The sequence below is a fragment of the Choloepus didactylus genome, chromosome 2 (genome assembly GCF_015220235.1).
Source record: "Choloepus didactylus isolate mChoDid1 chromosome 2, mChoDid1.pri, whole genome shotgun sequence".
Lineage (NCBI taxonomy): Eukaryota > Metazoa > Chordata > Mammalia > Pilosa > Megalonychidae > Choloepus > Choloepus didactylus.
In genome coordinates this window covers 233,219,453-233,241,021 of record NC_051308.1, presented here as the reverse complement: position 1 = coordinate 233,241,021, position 21,569 = coordinate 233,219,453, and the positions used below count along the sequence as shown (strand labels likewise).

At 59.4% G+C, this 21,569-nt stretch overlaps 2 protein-coding genes across 10 annotated transcripts in view; one reads left to right on the top strand and one right to left on the bottom strand.

Annotated features, from left to right (window-relative positions):
• CROCC (ciliary rootlet coiled-coil, rootletin) overlaps nt 1-10,376 on the top strand; it is a 40,590-nt gene extending 30,214 nt beyond the window's left edge. For 4 of the 7 annotated variants that reach the window (XM_037828392.1, XM_037828394.1, XM_037828391.1 and 1 more), the window contains 10 exons: nt 824-1,172; nt 3,225-3,394; nt 3,521-3,641; nt 3,896-4,059; nt 5,620-5,835; nt 6,509-6,733; nt 7,176-7,325; nt 7,584-7,784; nt 8,024-8,155; nt 8,874-10,376. In XM_037828392.1, coding sequence (XP_037684320.1) covers nt 824-1,172; nt 3,225-3,394; nt 3,521-3,641; nt 3,896-4,059; nt 5,620-5,835; nt 6,509-6,733; nt 7,176-7,325; nt 7,584-7,784; nt 8,024-8,155; nt 8,874-9,365 — 2,220 coding nt within the window. In that variant the 3' untranslated portion in view covers nt 9,366-10,376. The remainder of the gene's footprint in view (nt 1-823; nt 1,173-3,224; nt 3,395-3,520; nt 3,642-3,895; nt 4,060-5,619; nt 5,836-6,508; nt 6,734-7,175; nt 7,326-7,583; nt 7,785-8,023; nt 8,156-8,873) is intronic. The other 3 variants (XM_037828395.1, XM_037828393.1, XM_037828390.1) reach the window with 2 other exon arrangements.
• A 1,213-nt stretch (nt 10,377-11,589) lies between these two features.
• Nucleotides 11,590-17,805, bottom strand: MFAP2 (microfibril associated protein 2). Of its 3 annotated transcripts, none has more exons than XM_037818697.1 (9): nt 17,727-17,805; nt 15,177-15,256; nt 14,027-14,116; nt 13,829-13,855; nt 13,641-13,727; nt 13,400-13,444; nt 12,669-12,756; nt 12,349-12,422; nt 11,590-12,094 (listed from the first exon to the last, which is right to left on the bottom strand). In XM_037818697.1, the coding sequence occupies exons 2-9, from the start codon at nt 15,211-15,213 to the stop codon at nt 11,991-11,993; spliced, it is 552 nt and encodes a 183-aa protein (XP_037674625.1). In that variant the 5' UTR covers nt 15,214-15,256; nt 17,727-17,805; the 3' UTR covers nt 11,590-11,990. The 3 variants fall into 3 exon arrangements, with proteins under 3 accessions (XP_037674625.1, XP_037674634.1, XP_037674629.1); XM_037818706.1 differs by having other exon boundaries at nt 14,027-14,113; XM_037818701.1 differs by lacking the exon at nt 17,727-17,805 and adding an exon at nt 15,320-15,350 and having other exon boundaries at nt 15,177-15,232.
• Between the last annotated feature and the right edge of the window lie 3,764 nt (nt 17,806-21,569).

The following is a 21,569-nucleotide window of genomic DNA, read 5'->3' as shown; positions in this document are numbered from 1 at the left end:
CCAGGTCTATTTCACTCCAAAGCCTGATTCTTTTCACTCTGCCTTTTCTGGACATTCCCCTGTGGCAAATCCACTGTGTGACCTTGACCAAGTCACTTAACCTCTCTGTGCTTCAGAGTCCTCATGGGATAGGTATTAGCACAGCAAGGGATGTATGTGGGACTCTGGCACAGGTCCTGGCATCCAGGTGGTGTTCAGTAGATGGTGGTTTCCAGTGAAACTCTTAGTGACGTATGAGAGGTCGGCTTATTCTGTAAACCATTGGGGTCTCGTGTGTGATCAGGTACACATAAGGAAATAATTTTGCACTATGTCCCCTCATTGTGTGCACATTTATTTATAAATTATGTGCACTGAGAGGCAGTGTAGTGGGTAAGAGAACAGCCTCTGGAGCTAGAGTGCCTGGATTTGAATCCCGGCTTTGCAGCTTCCTATGGTGTGACCTTGGGTGGGTTACTTAACTGCTTGTGCCCCAGTTTTCTCATCTGTAAAATGGGGATGATTCATAGAGTGGTAATTAGTTGAATTTGGGGGGTAAGTACTTTGCACAGCACCTGGCAGATGAAAGCCCTATCCTTAAAAGTGCTGGCTTATTACTAATTAGCGTGCACATTAAAAGGCATGTACAAAGAAAGAAAAAAAAAAAAAAACAAATTCTAATCACTTCATTCCACACTCCGTGGATGTTCTTGCTCCGCCTGCTTGGGTGTAGCACTTGCCACGTGGCGGATGGTCTCCAGGCTGGGCCGGGGACGCGAGATGTCTGCTTGGATGCGGGTCGGCCCTGCTGACCCCCACCTCTCCGTCTCGCCCCCCGTCCCAGCTCCAGGGGGCCCAGCGGAAGCTGCAGGATCAGGAGTGCGAGTTCCGGACCCGCGAGCGAGGCCTGCTGAGCTCCCTGGAGGAGGCGCGCGGCGCGGAGAAGCAGCAGCTGGACCTCGCCCGCAGTCTGGAGCTGAAGCTGGAGGCGGCGAGGGCCGAGGCCGCGGAGCTGGGACTGCGGCTGAGCGCGGCCGAGGGCCGGGCGCAAGGCTTCGAGGCTGAGTTGGCCCGCGTGGAGGCGCAGCGGCGCACGACGGAGGCTCAGCTGGGAGGGCTGCGCTCGGCTTTGCGCCGCGGCCTGGGAGTAGGCCGCGCACCCAGCCCTGCCCCGCGGCCGGCACCCGCTGGAGGTGAGCGGCGTGGCGCGGCGAGGGAGGGGAGGGCCGGTGGGCGGGCCTCCCCGAGGCCCCGCCCCTCAGAGACCACCTCGGCTAGTTCTGCTTCCGCGGAAGAGCCCAAGCCCCGCCCCTCTCCCCGAGTCCCCGCCCCACCGCCTGCTGTGGTTCCGCCGAAGAGCCCGCCCTCCGCTGACCACGCCCCTTCCTTGAGGCCCAGTCTCTAGCTCCGCCCTTCGCGGAGGTTCCGCCGTGTCCCTGCCCGGCGCTTTCCCTGGTTCGCTCCTTTTTGGGAGTGGGGCCCACATCTTGGCGCCCCTAACTCCTTCTCTGAGTCTTTGAGCCCCCATCCTCTTAAATGACCCCCACGCTATTTCTGCCAGCACTCCATTCTCTCCGGGCTCCCATCCCCAGCTCCATATCCCTCCAGATCAGACGTGTGAGTCCAACATCTCCCCGAGACCCAGGCCCGAGCCCCGTTCCAGGAACTCCTGAAGAGACCCTCCCAGTAGCACCTACGCCCTGTGGTGAGGGCGTGGGAGCCGCCCTTCCGTGCAGTCGCTTTGTCTCAGCCTAACGGCTGATTCCCAGGGCCTGGAAGCAGAAGCTGTCCGGGCTTAGCACTGCGGGATATAGACTGGGACATGGAGGAGCAGCCGCTTCAGATCCACAGGTTTAGTCCCAGGAGCACATGCGTTCACTCATTTACCCAACGAGTGTCTGCTAAGCCCCTGCTCTGTGCGACGTGCAGTTTAAGCACTAGGGGTGGAACAGCAAACAGCAGGGGGCGCATTTCTGCCCTGGGGGAGCTCTCAGTTTAGGCTTGGGAGGAGCACACAGTAAAAGGTAGTAGAAGAAAGTAAGGCCAGAGAGGCCTTGGGGTGTTTGTGGGAGGCAGGGAGTGCATCGAGGAGGTGATACATAAGTGAAGACGGAGGTTGTTGTGGGAGCTGCTCCTGGGCGCAGAGGCTGGGGGCAGGCGGAAAGGTCCTGAGTGGAAGGAAGTCTGCCCTGGGAACAGCGAGGGCGACACAGCAGCAAGAGTGGAGTGAACAGGGCCCAGAGGGCTGGGAGACAGGACGTGAGGATGGGGACACTGGCTTTTACTCAGTGGGATGGGATCACTCAGGGCTGCGGGGCGGTGTAGGTGTCACTTGGCAAAAGCAGGACGATGCTGCTGGCAGGCTGACCTTCTGTCCTGCAGTTCCGATATTGACCGCCAGGTGCCGCCTCGTCACTGTCCGCCCTGCCTCCCTCATCTCCCCGTTTCCCATCATCTGCTAAGCAGCCTTCCAGGTGTTCTCCGGGGAGTCAGGCTGGCTGGGTTCAGACTCCAGCTCTGGAACTTCCCGGCTCTGAGACTCTGAGCAAGTCACTTTGCTTCTTTGAGCCTCCCTTGTCTGCACAATGGGGAAACTGGTGCTATCTTCTTGGGAAATGACTGTGAGGATGGAATGAGGCAACAAATGGAAAGCCGAGTGCCTGGCACACAGTAGGCGCTCAGTCCAAGGGAGATTTGAAGGCATGGAGTGCCTAAGGTGGGCAGAAGAGACAAGGTCCCAGCCCTTGCAGTGCTTGTGGTGAGGGTGGGGAAGCAAACAGCAGACTCCCACGAGGGTGACATGAGCTCACCCCAAGCCAGCCTGGGGTCAGGGAGGCTGCTGAGTGAGTGACATTTATATTTAGGCCTGAAGGATGGGCCAGGCAAAAAGGAGCCGTGGGGAGAATAGGGGGTGGCATTTATGGAACCCTAGGGCTGGAACATGGAAGGCTCTAGAACCTGGGAACTGAGGTTAGTGTGGTGTGGCCAGCTTGTAAGGGGTGAGAGAGTGATACTGGGGTGGGCTGCAAGGTCTCTACGCTTTGGCAAGGAGGTTGGACTTGCTTCTCAGGGCTATGGGTCAAGGGTTTTAAGCAAGAGGGCGAGGTGGTCCTATCTGTGGTATGGAGAGCTCACGCAGGCTGCTGGCCATGGCAGGGACGGGGGTGCAGGGTATGCATTAGGAGTCTGCAGCCAGGCAGTAGAGGCCACTGGTTCCTGCCACCTGAGAGTATCTCTTCCTCCAGGAAGTGGGGAGGGGCTCCGCAGCCCCAGCCCCTTAGAATGCAGCCCTGGGTCCGAACCACCGTCTCCAGGACCTGTCACCTCCCCGGCATCTCCAGACCTGGATCCTGAGGCAGTGCGGGGGGCCCTCCGGGAATTCCTTCAGGAGCTGCGGAGCGCCCAAAGAGAACGGGTGAGGCTGGGTCTGCCTGGCTGAAAGGGGATCAGGGTGGCTAAGGACTGTCTCCTCCCCAGGGTGGGGGCTGCAGGTTGTTCAGAGTAGGGGTGTTTTCCCCTTTCCCACCTGTTGGGGCTGCAGGATGAGCTTCGGGTCCAAACAAGTGCCCTGACTTGCCAGCTGGCCGAGGTGGAGGCCGAGAGGGACACTGCAAGCTCACGGGCAAGGCAGCTGCAGAAGACTGTGGCTGAGAGTGAGGAAGGTGGGTGTGGCCTTTGGGGTCCCTGCTCTTGGCAGCTGAGGCTGGAGGGTGGGGGCTGTGGGCCGGACAGCTCCTGTTCCCTGCTCTGGCCACTGGGACCCCCAGGAGGCCCTCCTGGTCACACCACCCCGTGTCCAGAAAGGGCTGCGAGTGGCAGGCCGGTGGAGGGAGGCATGCAAGCCGAGGGTCCCGGGCTGGCCCCCTCTGCCTGGGGCTGCGCCTGGCCCCATCTGATGGGGCCGGTGGGGGCACAGCCCGGCGCAGTGCGGACGGGCGACTGAGTGGGGCCCAGGCCGAGCTGGCGCTGCAGGAGGAGAGCGTGCGACGCAGCGAGCGGGAGCGCCGGGCCGCGCTGGACCAGGTGTCCTCCCTGGAGAGGAGCCTGCAGGCGGCTGAGGGCCAGCACCGGGTGAGCCAGGTAGGCAGGACCTGGAGCAAGCAGGGTGAGGGGGGCTCTGAGTAGGCATGAGCGGGTGTGAGTCCGTCTGTGCCTTTCTGTTTCCGTCTGCCTGAACCTCACAGCAGCCCACCGAAGGTCTTGCCTGTGACTCCTTCTCCAGAGGTGCATTCAGATTCTATCATCTCATTTCACACCACGGTCACTGGGCTGTGGAAGAAAGTGCTAGCACTTTTGTCTGAGTCTCAGTTTCCTCAGATGTAACAGAGACGATGCACATGAGCTTTTCTTTTTTTTTATGCAATTTTATTGAGATGTAATCACATAACATATAATCATTCAAAGTGTACAATTAGTTGTTCACAGTGTTGTCATAGTTGTGCTTTCAAACCCACAAACTGAACATTTTCATTGCTCCAAAAAATAAAATTAAAATAAAAAAGAATATCCAAAACATCCCATTCCCCTCTCCCCATTCATTGTTCATTTACTTTTTTTAAAATACAGTTTAACTGAGATATATTCACATATTTCACATATTCACATATTTGAGATATATTCACATATATTCACATATATATTCACATATTTAACTGAGATATATTCACAAAGCCTACAGTCATCCACAGTGTACAACAAGGTATTCACAGCACCATGTGGGGGTCACCCAGGTCTTATCTGTATGTGTGTGGGGTGTGCATGTGCTTGAGGCATGAAGCCCCGGCCCTGGAGGTGACAATCCGGGCTGCCGAAGCTCTGAGCCCTTCATGCAGCCAGAGTCCCCCCTCCCTCCCTCCCCCAGCCCCCCAGTGCTGCCCCTGCTGCCTCCCCCTGCCTCTGGCTCAGCCAAGCTTGAGCTGGGTTGTTGTGTCTGTGCTCCAGCTTTGGCCGTGTCCCCAGCTGCAGGGGCTGCGAGAGGAGGCCAGGAACAAAGCTGGGCAGGAGCCAGAGTGGGGGCCGCTGGGCCCTGACGGGGCAGGGCTGGGGCTCTGAGCAGGGCAGGAGAGGGGCCAGGCCTGGGTGGGGGGTGGCTGGAATAACCACCCCCTGCCTCCAGGATGGTAACAGGAATTGAAGGATCCCCAGTCTGTCTTCCTGTCAGGGCCCATATTGTTGGGGGGAAAGGAGGAGTATCATCTCCTAAAACCCCAGAATTCTGGCCGTCTCGGCTCAGGTTACATGCCGCCTCAAGGCCCCCTCTGGAAAGTGATCCGGGGGAGGGGACCTGGGATCTGCATTTTGCAGCCTCCTCCCCCAGGGCTCTTGTGAGGACCCAGCTGATGACACCCCTGGACCAATTCACTCCCCCCACTCTACAGATGTGAAACAGAAATTAGTTCTGGACTCAGTCAAAACAGGAAGATGGGAAGGTGCTCTGGGATCCTCAAGCCCACCCAGTCTGTGACCAGATGGGGAGACCGAGGCCCCCAGAGGGCCCCAGGCTGGCCGAGATCACACAGGGGGTGGTTGGACTGGCCACTTGGGGACTGCTCCCCACTTTCTCCTAAGAAGGGTCCTGTGGGATGTGGGGGTGTGGGGTGGGCATGATGGCTGGGACCTGAGCCCCTGCCCCCACCACAGGAGAAGATCAGCAAGATGAAAGCCAATGAGGTGAAGCTGGAGAATGACAAGCGGCGCCTGAAGGAGGTGCTAGATGCCTCCGAGAGCCGCACCATCAAGCTCGAGCTGCAGCGGCGCTCACTCGAGGGGGAGCTGCAGCGCAGCCGCCTGGGCCTGAGTGACCGAGAAGCCCAGGCCCAGGCCCTCCAGGATCGGGTGGATGCCCTGCAGAGACAGGTGGGCCCCTCCCTGGCTTGCAGCCTCACCGTCTGCCTGCCCTGTGCCAGGCGCTTCATAAGGTCCCTGTCCTCCCTAAAGCAACCCTGCGATGCAAGGATCATCAACTCTATGGCACGGATGGGCAAATGGAGGCTCAGAGGGGTGGTGTCACTTGCCTAAGATCACATAGCTAATAGGAGGCAGAGCCAGAACTAGAACTTGGGACTGTTTGTTTATAGACTGTGTGCTCATGGCAGATGTGTGGGAGAAATTAGAGACATAGGTTTCAATCATTTCCCTTTTTGCCTTGGTTGCCAGGAAGCTCAGCTCTATTCTGAAAGCACAGTAATTCTGCTAATTCTGCAGTTATCCACCAAAACTAAGAACACAGAGAATTTCAGGGTTGTGGTGGTGTTCTCCCCATAGCAGGACAGGAGACAGGAGAGGGAGGAGACCACAGGGTCTGAGACAACCAGGTAGACAGTGTTCTGGGCAAGGGTGGTTACCTAGCAGTGGGGAGTTGGCCCAGGTTGCAGGAAGCTGAGCCAGTGGGAAGGTGCAAGAACAGTGAGTATCACTGATGAAGGTCCAGAGAGAGAGATGGGAAGGGCTTGAGTTGGGCACGCCTGGTGGAGGTCACCATGGGAGCAGAGGGGAGCAGAGCCGCTTGGCTATCCTGTCCTCCCTCTAGGTGGCAGACAGTGAGGTGAAGGCGGGGACCCTGCAGCTGACAGTGGACCGGCTGAGTGGGGCCCTGGCCAAGGTGGAGGAGAGCGAGGGTGCCCTGCGGGACAAAGTGCGGGGCCTGACGGAAACCTTGGCCCAGAACAGTGCCAACCTCACCAGCTCCCAGGACAAGAACCTGCACCTGCAGAAGGCCCTGGCCGCCTGTGAGCATGACCGCCAGGTGCTCCAGGTATGGGGGTTCCAGGGGCTGGCTGGGGGTGGGCCCAGGGAGAGAGCAGCCCATAAGAACAGGCTTGGAGGAGCCCTGATAGAGAGCCAACCAGTGGGCAGCCAGTTGAGAACCCTAAGGGGCCCATCAGTGAGAGCAGCCCTTAGGGGAGGGGTGGGCCCAATGAGTGTCATTCGGTGAGAGGAGGTTTTGGGGGGCTGGGCCCAATAAGAGCAAGCCTTCAGGTGCAGGCTTGGGAGAACCCAGGTGTCCAAGTGCCCCTACCTTATGCAGATCAGTGGAGAGGCGGTGGGCCAGGCCTGCTGTCTGGTTTGCACGCCAGGTGAGGCTCTACCTGTCTTATGGACTGTGAACGTACCCCGGAAGTAGAGGGAAGTAGAGGGGAGCCCTTTGCCTCAGGCGCCCCCAGGCTGCTCCGGCACGATCAGCCCCTGTCCCCTAGGAGCGGCTGGAGGCTGCCCGTCAGGCATTATCTGAAGCCCGGAAGCAGAGCGGCTCCCTTAGCGAGCAGGTGCAGACCATGCGGAGTGAGCTGGCAGACCTGAAGCTGCAGAAGGCGGAGGCCGAGGGCCGGCTGCAACAGCTGCAGGAGGTGAGGCCAGGGTGGGACCTCTCTGTTCCCTCCAACCTTATCCCCAAACTTAGGTCCACTCTCCTGTGAGGAAGCACAGATCATTCAGCCCAAACCCCCATTATATAGATGAGGAAACTGAGGCCAAGAGAAGAAGGGTCTGGCCCGAGGTGACGGTTCTCTCACTGATGCCTCTCAGGCCAGCAGCAGCCTCTCTGGGCTGCAGATGCACACACAGAGACCCAGAGGTGTTAGGGACCTACCTGGCTTCTGTTGTAGGCCCTGCGGCAACGGCAAGAGGGCGAGGCTGCAGCCCTGCACATGGTCCAGAAGCTGCAGGGCGAGCGGCAGCTGTTGCAGGAGCGCCTGGGCAGCCTGCAGCGTGCCCTGGCTCAGCTGGAGGCCGAGAAGCGGGAGGTGGAGCGGTCAGCCCTGCGGCTGGAGAAGGACCGGGCAGCCCTCAAGAAGACCCTGGACAAGGTGGGCTGCTCCCCAGGGGCCCTTCCCCACCCCTTCACTGACTCTGGGTCCTAGCCGTGGCTGGTCCTGGCTGCACGTCCCCAGGGTCTGAGGGCCTTGGGTCCTGCCTGGCCCCAGCCCTGCAGCCTCAGTTGCTGTTAGAATATTTCCTTGGGGTTTGGAACTCTGAGCCCCTCGCTGCCGCCTGGGCCTCCTTCCTTCCCCAGGCTCTCCTATCCTCTCCTGGTCTCCCCACCTAGGTGGAGCGGGAAAAGCTCCGCAGCCACGAGGACACCGTGCGGCTGAGTGCAGAGAAGGGCCGCCTGGACCGCACGCTCACGGGGGCCGAGCTGGAGCTGGCCGAGGCGCAGAGGCAGATCCAGCAGTTGGAGGTCCGGCTGCTGGCCACCCAGCCCTGGACACCCCCTCTCTCCCCAGCCCCAGACCCTGACCCCACCCTAGCTTGAATATCAGGCAGTCCCAGGCAGAGCTATGGCTCAGCCAATCCAGGGCCCTCAATTCCCACCGTTCAGGAGCCCACCTTTGGGTGGGGTCCCAGAGGCAGGCCCTGGAGGGAGGTGGAAAGAAAAGTCTCTGAAGGCCCGTTAGCATGTGAGCCTGCGTGTGGACCGTAGAGGCATGCGTGTACATGTGAGTATTCTTGTGCAAGTAGCATGAAGGTTTGTGCTTGGAGGCAGCATGTCTGCATATGATAAATGTTCTATGTGTGCAGGCACGTTTGCATACAGAGATTTGTTTGCATGTATCTGGATGTATTTGGGCATGTTCGGCTTTTGCACATACATATGAGCTACCTGAACGTGGGTATTTGCGTGTTTGCATTTATGCACACGTGGCGCTGTCTCTCTTTGGATACAGCTGTGTGTGTGTGTGCCTGCCTGAGTGGGGGTCGCTGGGTACCCTGACCGAGGATATGTAGGCTGTCAGGGCCAGGGGTGTGGTGCATAAGCAAAGATCTTGCCTGCATCCCCTGCCTGCCCTGGCCTTGCCTAAGGGGTCTCCCAGGCCCCCCCCCAGCCCCAAAGGGCTGCCTGACACCCCCTCACACATACAGGGGGCCAGCCCCCCATTAACGGCCCCTCCCCGCAGGCCCAGGTGGTGGTGATGGAGCAGAACCACAGCCCGGATCGGCTAGAGGCAGATGAGCAGCATCGGCTGGAGCTGCAGCAGGAGGTGGAGCGTTTGCGCAGTGCCCAGCTGCAGACGGAGCGCACGCTGGAGGCGCGGGAGCGGGCCCACCGCCAGAGGGTGCGGGGGCTGGAGGAGCAGGTACCCAGGCCTCGCTGGGCTCCGGTCCCTCGCCAGGGGGCGGCAGAGCCTGCAGGACTCGCCCCTGGGGAGAATGGGCTGGGGTGGAACTGGAGCTGGAGGAGGAGGAGGAGAGGGCTGGGCGTGAGCTCTTGGTCTAAGCAGTTGCCGGCTTCCTTACTGAAAAGGTCTGGGATGGGTGTCCGCCGCCATCAGGCATGGCTGGTCCTGGGGGCACAAGGCGTGTCACTGGGACTTGGTCAGTCTCGCCGCGGCTCTGCTCCCCTCTGCTTACATGCCCAGGCAGTCCCTCCCACCAGGCGGCACCAGTGACCCCCAGCGGTTCCAGCTTTGGGTCATCCCCGAGGAGAAAGGTGGACCCTTTCCTGAGAGCCCCAGCAGAGATCCCGAGCATGCTCCTCAGTGGCCAGCTGAGATCACTTGCCCCTTCCTGACCATCCCTGGAACAATCCTGTCTGCAGGGCAAGGCTGCTCTGATAGGCCAGGCCAGGTCCCATGTCCACCCCCTGGAGACAGGACTAGGAGGCCCACCCAAATGGGGATGGGGAGCATCTCCCAGAGTCTGAGTGGTCAGAAGATAGCAGTCTGCTGCGTGGAGCACAATGATGAGAACCGAGCCACATCTATTCCGAAATAGGCAGCCTCGGATCCCTTCTGGGGCCCCAGCTTGAGGCAGAAGGCCCGTCCATCGTCGCCTTCCCCGCTCTGAAATCAGGCTGGGGACCTGGGCTGGTCCTACCTTCTCTGTCTTCCCCAGGTGTCCACCCTGCAGGGACAGTTGCAGCAGGAGTTTCGAAGGAGCTCAGCATCCTTCTCCCCACCCTCCGGCCCCTCGGGGAAATGAGCCTCTTCCTGCTGGGATTCCTGCGGGCAGCCCCAGACCAGGGCAGGAGGGGCCTCCTCCCCAGCACAACCCGCCCTGGGTCCGTCAGGACCCCCACAGTGTGGCTGGGGGTGAGGAGGAGCCAGGGTGGCAGGGCTGAGGGCCAGGGGCTCTGGCTGTAGGCCATACCCGGCAGTGGCTTTTCAGAAGCCTCAGGGACACCGACTGTGGGGCCCACCTCAGTTCAGCTTCCTTCCCCCTGGAGTGAGCCACTCTAGATTGTGGGAGACCCTTCCTGAGGGCAGGCGAGACCCCGGCCCTGGTCTCTGGAGTATGGGCTCATGGGAAAGAGGAGGGCAGGGCTTGGAGACCCAGGCCCTGCTTCTGGCTTTCCACAGATCCCTCCACCTTAGTTCAGAGTGTTTGTTAGGAAATCCCCCAAAGAGCTCAGAGTCCCTGTATTTTTATACCTTTTTACAATGTTAACTGTTTAGAACTGTTTTTTTTTTTTTTTTGTAACAAGATTCCGTTTCTAAAAATGGTTTGTACAGATGTCTTTTTTCTAGATTATCAACCTTCCTCTTCCAGTTCGGCTGTGGGAGGGGCAATGGGTGGGGCCTGGACAAGAGGGAAAGGGTCTCCTGGGGAGGGGTTCTCAGGGAGACAGGGGAGACAGACAGGTCTGGCTTGAGGGGTAAGGATCTTACCCAGCCTCACAGGCTGTCAGAGCGGGACGGCCTCTGGGGTCCTGGACCACCCATCCCCATTTAACAGATGGGGCAGTCGAGGCTGGGGCTGTGACCTGACCTGCACAGCCCAACTCCTGGCTCCGTCTCAGGATGGAACCACCCTCTGGGCAGTGACAAGCCACCCAGGGCACATGGCAAACAGGTGCAGGCTTGGGAGCGGACACGGGCTCAGTTTGCTAATCTATAAAATGGGAGTCTTCCTCCCAGGGCGGTTCTGAGCAAGTGCACATAGGAGAGGCTCAGTCGGGGTTTTCGAGGAGAAATCAGGCTCTCACATTGAGGCCAACAGGCTCTGCCCCGGTCATGGCTGTGGAACCTTGGGTGGGTTACTCAACACCCCTGGGCTTAGTTTCCTGGCCTGTAGGATGGGGCTATTAGGTGCACCCATCACAGCTGGCTGTTCAGAAGGTTAAATAGGACAGGAAGAGCCCTGTTCCCACATGCTAGCACACCCTGTCTCTGTCCTCTGAACTGTACCAGTTGTGTCCCCCCACCCCACTCCCAAAAAGCCCTTGATTTCAGTCCACCTGCCCTGATCTCCTGCCTTATACCCACCCCAGACCCATAAGCTGCTCCACAGGTGTCCCCCCATCTTGGCTTGCATCCCTTGGGAGATGGGGGGGGGGGACTCATGCCCTCTCCTAGCAACCTGACGACGAGAAAGCTGCATCCCTAAACCTTCTACCTCCTTTGTGACCTCCTGCAGCACATGCGCGTGTGCGCGTACACACACACACACACACACGCACATGTCCTGGGATGCAGCTGTCATGGTCCGTCCTGGGCAGGTCAGAGCTGAAGTTGGTGGGCAAGGCAGCTGGTCTGGGGCAGTAGAAGCAAGGCCACGGCTCACGTGAAGACCCCTCTCCCCAAGGGGCCAGGTGGCCTCTCAGTGGGGACAGGCAGTGTTGGAGACACCTGGTCACCCCCTCTAGGCTTGCGACTGAAAAAGTGACTCTGAATCTTTTGTAAAAACCTTTTTAATTTTGTATAAAACAAAGGTGGTCTGTGCCTGGGGGCTGTAGGAAATCCAGGCAGACCAGCCGGGGTGAGGGGCCTAGGCTGCCTCAGGGGACTCTGGGGGGCGGGGGGGTACTGTCCTCACGGGAACTGAGAGGGCACACCAAGGGCCCAGGTCCCACAGAGAACCTGGGTGCCCCCAGCCAGAGGGGGCAGAGGCTGGGCAGTGGGGAGCCCCCATTCCACCCCAGGGGTAGCCACAGGCATCCCCAGGGCCACAATGCACTACTACATTTTTACAGAACAAAGGGGATATCGGTATGGGGGAGAAAGCACCAGGTCAGGCCGGGCCTTGGGGCCCACTGATCCAAGGAGGTTCCTGGGCTCGGGGGGGCCGGTGCTGCCCTAGCAGCCCCCACAGCTCCTGGCGCAGGAGGATGCCACAGATGGGCAGAGGCCACTGCTGGCCATCACGCCACATTTGGAGAACTTGTCACGACATAGATCAGCTGTTGGGGGGGCAGCAAGGAGGGTGGGGTCAGCGTGGGGCTGGGCCATGGGAACCCTCCCCTCCCCCACCCTGTTGATGGGGGATGTTCTGAGGATGAAAAGTAACTGTGGAAAGAGCTCAGGACCCCCCGGAAGTGGGCCACAGTGCATAAGACGTATTTAATAAACATTGGGTGGGTGGTGGACAGGTGGACAGGTGAGGACCAAGGCATGGGAGGTAGTGGGGTAGCCTGAGGCTTGGAGGCCTTCCTACCTCGGAGGAGCTCCTCTTGGGCACAGACTGTGCGGACACAAATCTCCCTGTTGATGATGTACGTGCGGCGGAGGCTGCGGGGGGACAGGGCCCGTGGAGGTCTCAGACCCTCCCTCCCCCTCCCCCACACTGGGAGAGCCAGGACAGAGGCTGGCACTGGAGCCTGGGAGTCCTGTCCCCAGGCCTGGCCTCGGCTGGGCTCGACCACAGAGTTGAGTTCAACTTCAGAATTCACTGTCCTTCCCCAAACTCCCATCTTGGTTGGCTGGACCACCCAGTCCTCCCGGGGGTCCTCCCGAAGGCTGCCCACCTGTGCTCACCTGTAGACGCAGACCTCGTTGACACACTGTTTGCAAGGCTTGTGGATGGAGTAGAGGCGGGTGCACGGGTACTGCTCCTCGCGGCAGTCTGGGTGACGGGCAGGGATCACACTCAGGGGAAGAGGGCAGCCCCCAACCTCGCCCGCCCTGAGAACGGCCTACAGTGTCTGGGTGTCCCCTGAAGTCCAGCCAGACACTCCTTTCCCACCCAATATGTACACAGCATCAGCGGACCCTCTGGAGCTGTCCAATTTCATGCAATGTATTTATATAGCAATAAATTCACAACTATGTTCAGAAGCGTATGTTCAAACATACATCAGTTCAAATACAAATTCACACCCACATATGAACAGTCACAGAAGCACCTGCTCAGCCTGCCTGGGCTCCCTGCCCCCCCCTCGCCTTGGCATGGGAACCCCCTGGTCCCTCTGGCTGGCAGGAAGCCCCCAGCACCCTCTTGCCCCTCCCCAGTGTCTTCTGGGTAGAGGGCCTCTCCCTGGACTGCAGCCAACTCAGCCATGACCAATGGTGGGGTGGGGAGGGGGACAGGGTGGGACCTCCCAGGGCTGCCCAGTGGCCCGGAGCTGCCAGTCTTCCCATTTGCACCAGCACCACCTACCCCAACAACAGCAAAAGGCCGGGCCGGCTCAGCCTTACCTCTGCCCCCCACCCCACCCCAGCTTCTGGGGTCACGCCTCTGTTTCTCCAACTGTCAGGAAAGCTCTTACCAAGAGGCCCAGGCTCCGTGGGCTCCGTCTGTGCATTTCCTGGTTCTGGTGTTGGGAGACAGGGAGACAGGGCTCATTGGGAGGGGTCTCCTCAGGGCAGGGTGGGGTGGGGGTTTAGGCCTGTGGGGGAAGGTCAGGGTAGGGTCATCTCCCCCCACCCCAGCACAGACCCCCCACTCCCAGCAGTTCCGGAGTTGACAGGGAGTAGGGCTGGGGGTGGGATCTGGGGCTGGGGGCCCACCTGGGGTGGGGACCGGGAAGACTTCCTGTTGGCCTTGCTGCTGGGACTGGAACTGGAACTGCTCTTCAGGGGGCCGAGCGGTCACCTCTGCAACAAGGGGACGGTAAGGGGTTCTGCTCCTCAAACCCCACCCCACCCCTGCCCGGGCCCCGGGGGCTTCCCCGCCCTGGCTGCCCCAAGCCCTTTACCTTGATAGTCATAATAGTCCGGGTTGTCTGAAACAAAGATGAGTGCGGGATTGGCGGGGGTCAGGCTGGTCCTAGGGTCACAACTGGGACACAGGGGTCACCGAGCCAGGGACCACACACCTCCCCCACCCCCGGTGGTCATGCACAACCCGATGGTGTGGCCGGGCTGGGGGAGACCCGGGGTGGGCAGGGCCTTACCGATCTGGTCGCCGTAGTGGGCGTACTGGACGTGGTCGGGGAATGGAGACAGCGGGTCCAGGTCGTACTGGCCCTGAGCCAGCAGGCCTGCTGTGGAGGCAACGCATTTGGGGGTGCCGAGAAGCAAGGGGCAATGCCCGGGGGGGACTCCGGGAGAGCAGTCAGGGCTAAAGTAGGTGGCCCTCCCCAGGGCAAGGCTGTGAAACCCTGGAATCTTCCTCCCACCAGACGTTTAAACCACAGGAGGCAGGCTCCTTCCTCGACTGGAAAGGGCTTTGCACACTCGGTCCCATGGCACCTCCCTGACCTCACCCCGCCGTGCTCCCCCAGGCTGGCCTCCCGGCTGCTCCTGGAACTTGCCACACTCCTGCCTGCCTCTGGCCCTTTGCTTCCTGGGCCTGGGATACCCAGGTGGCATCTCTCTCAGTTCTCAACTGAAATTTCAGCTCTGCTGAGGGGCCATCCCCAGCCCAGCCCACCCTCCCCATCTGATCCCTGCTTAGCAGTCTACACGAGCTGAAATTCTTCACGTCTACTTGTTTAGTATCTGCCTCCCATTCCTAACTGGCAGCTCCATGAGGGCAGGGCTTGGTCTGCCCAGTTCACTGCTGTATTCCCAGGGCTTAGCCCCATGTCTGGCACATAGAAGGAGCTCAATAAATATCCATGGAAGGAAGGAATGAATGAGTGAGTGAATGCTGGAGATGGCAAGGCCATTGTGATTCCCACTGGGAGCTGCTCATCTGATAATCAGGGACAGCCCCTCTCCCGCCCAAGGTCAAGCTTGTGTAGGGTACTTGGGCCCCAAAAGGGTCTAGAACCCAGGCCTCCTGACTCCCGGCCTCGGGTGCCCCCTATTGCTGCACCGCAGCTCCCAGGAGGGTCAGAGGTAGGAGAAGAAAGGGCACCTGGTGCCAGGACATGTGCCCACTCTCTCCAGAATCCTCCTTGCCTGCTGCTGTGGAGGGTCAGGGGAAGGGCCCAGGAGGGGCGGCCAGTGCCCTCTGCAGCCCAGGCAGCAGGAAGCCTTGGGGCTGGGCAGCTGCGGACTGGCCACAGGGCACGGTGAAGGCCTTACCACCAGCTCCCCACCCCGGACCCCATTCCCACCCCACCCGAGGGAGCTGCCCCCAGCCCCAGGGCCACTCACCGGGCAGGAATAGCAGGAAGAGGCAGGCAGTTCTCATGACCACAGAGTGAGGCAAGCTGGGATGGCGTCAGAGGGCTGAGCTGGAGGGAGAGGAGGGGGCATGGCTGCACCCAGGCCCACCAACCCAGGGCTCCCGAGCCTACCTCTGGTCCCTGAATTCTGGAGGAGGGGGCAGCTCAGAATAGAAGCCAGGTGCCTGGAGGGCTGGGGTACATCCGCAGTCCCTGGTGGCCCACGAGGGACCCAAGGCCGAGGCCTCCCACCTGGCTCCAGGGCTGATTTCAACAAACAGATCCCTCTGTCTCCTGCTCACTGCGGGGCAGCTGTAACCCCCCACCAGCCCTGACTCTGCTCTCCTCACCCACATCCAGGACCCCACCCCTTCGACCAGCCCCTCCCTGGTGTTTAATGCCCCGACCCTGTGAATCCTGATCTCAGGCCTCAGGCCCATCCCCAGGACCCCAGCCCTGCCCAGCCGACGGCCTGGCCTGGATGCAGATGCTCTGCCAAGCCCACCACCTGCTCCCAATTAGCCTCTGGGCCTAGAGTGTCCTGCTCAGCAGGAAACCACATGCGCACGGGCCTGAGGGGCCCTTCCAGCAGCCAGGGCTGGGCAGGGCTCCCAGCCCCCAGAAGATTCCTCTCCTGCCAGGCCTCCGGCCTCCCAGACCTGGCTGTCTTCACCGCAGACTCACGAGACTGAGGTCTATTTGTCGGCAGCAGCAAGAAGGACTGAGGGTGGAGGCTGCGGGGGGCTTCCCTGGATCCTACAACGGCACTGCTGGAGGGGACCATCTTGTCACCCAGCCCAGGGGTTCTCGGAACCCCCTGACATTGTATGGCAAGTGCTGTGTGTGCCACTTTGGCGGGGGGCAGGGGGAACCGATCCATAGCTTTCACCAGATTCTCCAAGTTCAAGAATTTGTGGGCTAGTCCAGCCTCCAGTGTGGCTACGGGGTGAACTCGGTGGAGTCACCGGGTCCCCATGTCTAGTCCAAGCTCAACGGAGGGAACCTCCAGGCCGTCAGCCTTCAGCTTGGAGGGTGGTGAAGACAGAGTCCCCGGGGTTCATCCACAAATGGGGGCCCCTCCCTGCCGCATGGTAGGAAGTTCTTTCAGACCACTGGCTGGAAACCCAAACTCTGCCATATTTCCCCCAGGGTGGGGGTGAGGGTTCTAGGAGGGGGAGAGGGAAAGGAAAGGGGTAGAAACATGGCCATCTCTCCCTCCTTCCTCCCGATCCTGAGACTTCTCTGACGCCCTGCCCACGTCATACATTCAGCGTCTCACTCCCTTCCTTGTTTAACCTGACTCCAGCCCTGGGAGGTGGGCGAGGAAACTGAGGCAGGAGTGGGGATATGTGGATTTTCTAAGGCTCCATAATAAGGTGCTGGAGGACCCTTTCTCCTCCAAGCCCACCCTGCCTGTGGGAGGGCCCTCTGGGTCTGAAGGAGGGGCGGGGGTCCAGGCAGTGCCCCCCCATCTGACTCATGAGCCCACCTCTCCCAGAGGCGGGGGACACCCATTCTGAAGACCCTTGGTCTCCTCATGGTTGAGAGGCTGAAAGACCCGGGCTCCTTCCCAGCACCCCCACACCCCCACCTCATGCCCTCAGGCTGGGGGCAGAGCTGGCAGCCAGCCCAGGTCAGGCGGAGCTGTCGCGGCTCAGAGGGATTGCGGGCGGCTGGGGGAAACTTTCCAAAGCCCCTCCTAGCGCCTCTCAGTCCCCCGCAAAGGGAATCTTTTCCTCCCCCAGAAGGACGGGAACCCAAGGGCAAGGGGAGGCTGTAAAGAGAAGTCAGTGTGGGGGCAAAGAGCCCTCCCAGGGGACCACACCTCCAAGCACTGCTAGACTTCATTTTGGGGTGGGGGGCGGGGGTTGTGGGAGGCCAGGACCTGTCCAGGGGCTGCCCACCCCCACTCTAGCTCTTTCCACAGCACCAGACGCCGTCCCTCCTGGCTCCTCTCTGTCGTCTGCGTCCCTGGGGGGGGGGGGGGTGAGGGCAAATGGGGCCACCCCCGAGCCCCTGCCCCCACGCTGGCTCAGACGGCGCAGGACGCCGAGGGCGGGCTCTGCTCCTCCCGAGGAAGCCAGATGTGGCCGCGCCGCACAGCTGGGAACAATCAGCCGCGGAAACTCGCTGGGGCGCGCTCCCGCCCGCTCTCATCTCTCTCTGATCTCTCTTTGTCTCTGCGTCTCTGTCTCCGCCGCTCCCGCCGGGCACCCCCTTCCCCCCTCCCCCGCCTCCCAAGGAGAACAAAAGACGCCCCCTCCGCCGACGCCCCCACTTCTGGCTCCCCACAAACCTGGGCTCCTCTCCCTTCCCAACTCGCGCCCTCCCCCTCAAAGCGACCCACACTTTCCAAGCGCCCTCTTCGCAGCCGCTCAGACGGCCCCGGGCTCGGGTCCCCGGCAGCGGCCCTCAGGATCGGGGCTCCGAGGAGCCGGCACCCACCGCGCCTGGGGCGGCGGGTCCTTCCGACGCCCCCGCCCGCGACCCGGGTGTCCCGAGCAGCCCCCGCCGGCTCGGCCGCCGGGCCCGCGCCTACCTGTCCGGGTCACTCCGCCGCCCGCTCCGAGTCCGCCCCTTCGCCCGCTCCGAGCCCCGCTCCGGGCCCCCGACGGGCCGGCCGCCCGCCCTCCAGCCCGGATCCGCTGGGTCCTAACGCGAGCGGCGCCGCCACGACGCGCCCTCGGGGCTCGAAGCCGGGTGCGCGGGAGGCCCGGGTCGGCAGGAGGCGCCCGCAGAGCCACGCTCACCTCCGCCCAGGCCTCCCACCCGGCAAAGCGCTTTCTCATCTCAGCACATCGGCCCTCGGTCAACGTCGGGGGGTGGGTGCCATCCCGTTTTACACAGGAGGAAACTAAGGCTCAAAAAGGTGATTTACCCAGACCACTTGGCCAGAAAGTAAACCTCGCTGTCCCCTCTGGCTTCTCCCAGGTTCCAGGAGACCCTTCCTCATCTGATTTTCCTCCAGCCTCTCCGACTGTGCCTTCTGGTCTGCTCAGCCAGCCCCCTTCCCCTGACCTCCCGCGGCCCAGGCCCGTGGCTGGCTTTGATTACCAGCGTTCCTTGCAGCCCTGACGGGCCCATGTGTACCACAGGCTACCTCACGGATGTTCCCAAGTCATCTCAGATTCCACAAGGATCCAAGCCCAATTCCAGGACACCCCACCCCCCAGTGTCCCAGGAAGCGGCCCCACCATCCTTCTGTCACCTTCCTCCCCCACCCACAGCCCTGCATCCAATCCAACATCGGGCCACCAATTTTACCTTTAAAATATTTTTTGAGTCTGTCCACTGCCCCCACCGCGGGGTAAGCCCCCAGCATCTGTTGCCCAGACTCTGTGGCAGCCTCCAGTGTGGGCCTCCCAAGTGGACCCTGCCCCAACTACCTGCCCCCACATCCCAGCCAGAGTGAACTTTTTGAAACACAAATTAAACCATGGTCCCCTTCTTAAAGCCTTTCTAGCTGGCCCCCAGGACCAAGGCTGAGCTCCTGAACATGATCTGGTCCTGCCCCCTCATTCCCTGCCTGGTCCCCCTCCAGCCCCAATGGCCTTTTGAAAGTTCTAACACCTAGGCCAGCCCCCACCCCTCCATTCTCCCCGCCTCCGTTTCCTGCCACAGCACCTCTGTTCAAGCCGTTTTTGTTTCCTCCTCCTGGATGCTGGGCGAGGCCTCCCCCTTCGGCTCCCACCTCAATCCTCTCCTCCTCGGGGGCCCTCCTTTTCTCCCCCTTACCTGCCCTCAGCCCCTTCTGCTCTGTGCTCACAGCAGTCATGATGCTCTTACATCTGTGACTATTTGCTTTTTACTTTTCTCTGCAGGGAGCCTGCCGGCCACGCCAGGCCTGTTTTTTGCTCAGCCTCAGGTTTTGTGCCTCAGGCACAGTGCCAGGCTCAGAGCCGCAGTTAATAAACGTTGTGGAGTGAATGAATGAACTGAGCCCTCAATTCTCCCGGGAGAGGCTGGGCTGGGTGAGGGGGGTAGGCTCCCTGCTTCTGGGGCCATCCACGGCCCCAGCTGGCCCCTCGGACAGCAGGAAGCCTGGGCCTGAGGTAGGGATGGCAGCTGTGAAGGCTGCAGGCTGGGAGGAGGAGATGGGGGTGCCCCTTGATTCAGGCCCTCGCCATTTGATCTCCTTGGCCCCAGTCGTCCCCCCCCCCAATGCCAACAGCCTACCCCTTAGACTCCAAAACCTGATAGGCAGGGACTGACTATGTCCCTTGTGTCCTTGTCCCCCAGAGCTAGTTTGTTGACTGAATAAATGACGACTGTCTGCCGTCCCCTCTCCAGTGTCTATCACGGTGTAGCACTGCCTCAGCCCTTCACTCCCATCGGGCTTAATCCCACTGGGGTAGGAGAGGAAGTTGTCTGTCAGAAATGTTTTTCCCTACACATGACAAAAGGGAGAAACTGAGGCCCAAATCTGCTAACTCCAGTATCGTGGCTCCCGGGTCTTCTACCCACTCCCCCGGCATCTAAGGACCCAAGCAGGGGGAGAGGGCGTAGTGGGCGTGGGTGTGAGGTGACAGGAGCAGGACGGTGAGGGAGAAAGCATGGGTGTTAGCAGCATCAGTGCAAACCCGTGTGCAAATCCTGATTCCACCACCTCCTGGCTGGGCGACTTGGATGCATTACTAAAGCTTGCTTGCTTTCTTTTTCTCCCTAATTTATTTATTCATTTATTATAGCAGTTGTATTTCAGAAAAATGAGGCAGAAAGTACAGAGTTCCCATACTCCCACCCCCCACCACACACACACAGTTTTACCCATTATTAACATTTTGCATTGGTGTGGTACATTTGCTACAATTGATAAAGCAATATTATTATATTTATATTATTAACTAAAGTCCATAGTTTACATTAGGGCTCACTCTGCTGTTCAATTCTATGTTTTGTGTTTTTTTTTTTAGAATTTTTATTGTGGTAACATGTATACAACATACAACTTCCCATTTCCCATTCTAACCACTTTTCTTTTTTCTATTCTTTTTTTTATTAGTGTGGTACCTTTGTTACAACTGATGAAACAAAATGATTAATAATTATGCTATTAACTATGGTCTGTAGTTTACTTTAGGGTTCTCTGTATTGTACAGTCCTATGGATTTAAAATTTTTTTTTTATTCTGGTAACCTATTGACAACCTACAATTTCCCATTTTATCCACTTTCAGTTGTACAATTCAATGGTGTTAATTACATTCACGTTGTGATACCATCTCACCATCCATGACCAAAACTTTTCCCCACCCCAACCAGAAACTCTGTACCCATTAAACAATAACTCCCCATGCCCTCCCTCCAGCCCTTACTAACCCCTCATCTATTTGCATTCTCTAGATGTTTCCTTTAAGTGGGGTCATACAATATTTGTTCTTTTGTGTCTGGCTTATTTTCTGTAGCATAATGTTTTCAAGGTTCATCCATGTTGTATCAGAACTTCATTCCTTCTTATGGCATCGATGGACCACATTTTGTTTCTCCATTCACCTGCCGATGGACATGGGTCATTTGTACCTTTCGGTGCTTCTGAGTAATGCTGCTGTGAACACTGGTGTACAAGTATCTGCTGGGGCCCCTGTTTCCAATTCTTGGGGGTATATACCGAGGGGTGGCACTGCCGGGTCCTATGGTAATTCTAGGTTTAGCGTATCAAGGAACTGCCGGGCAAGCAGTGGTTGCGCTGTTTTAAATTCCCACCATCAGCACACAAGTTCCTATTTCTCTACATCTTTGCCAACATTTGTTATTTTCCGTTTTTTGTTGGTTTGGTATCTCATTGAGGTTTTGGTGGCTATAGTTTCAGCCATGGGAGGGTCAAAGCCCACTGGGGTCTCCGCAGGTTGAGGCTCCTGTCAGGGGGAAGGAAGCTGGAAGGAAAGGCCATGCCCATCCCTGGCATCCCGGAGCCTTCCCTGCCCCAGCCCCACCCTGCAGCCCCCCAACTCCCACTTCCCCAGCCTTGCCACCCGGGCCCTGGCCTCTCCCCATAGTCATCACTTGCACCCAAATTTGCTCTTTTTAATAAGGATGTTTTGCTCAGTGAACCACTAAACATGGGATGATGTTTAAACTTGGGTTCCAGTTTGGGGTTTGGACAATAAGGCCTCCTTGGCCACTGTCTTGGGCTCAGCGCTGCCTCCTGGCCTTAACTCCCACCCGGCCTCTTCTCTCCACTGACCTGAACCTGGTTTCCAAGGCCCACTTCCTCTGAGAAGCCCTCCTTCTTTCTGCTTCCTATCCCACTCGGAGGGTGCTGGCCCCCTTCCGCCTGTATCAGCTCACCAACTTCCCCTTCCAGGCAAGAGCTCCTCTGCCTGCAGTGCACCATCTGGATGCATGTGACTTGATGAGGTGGGCTCGATGACACGATCCAGCCA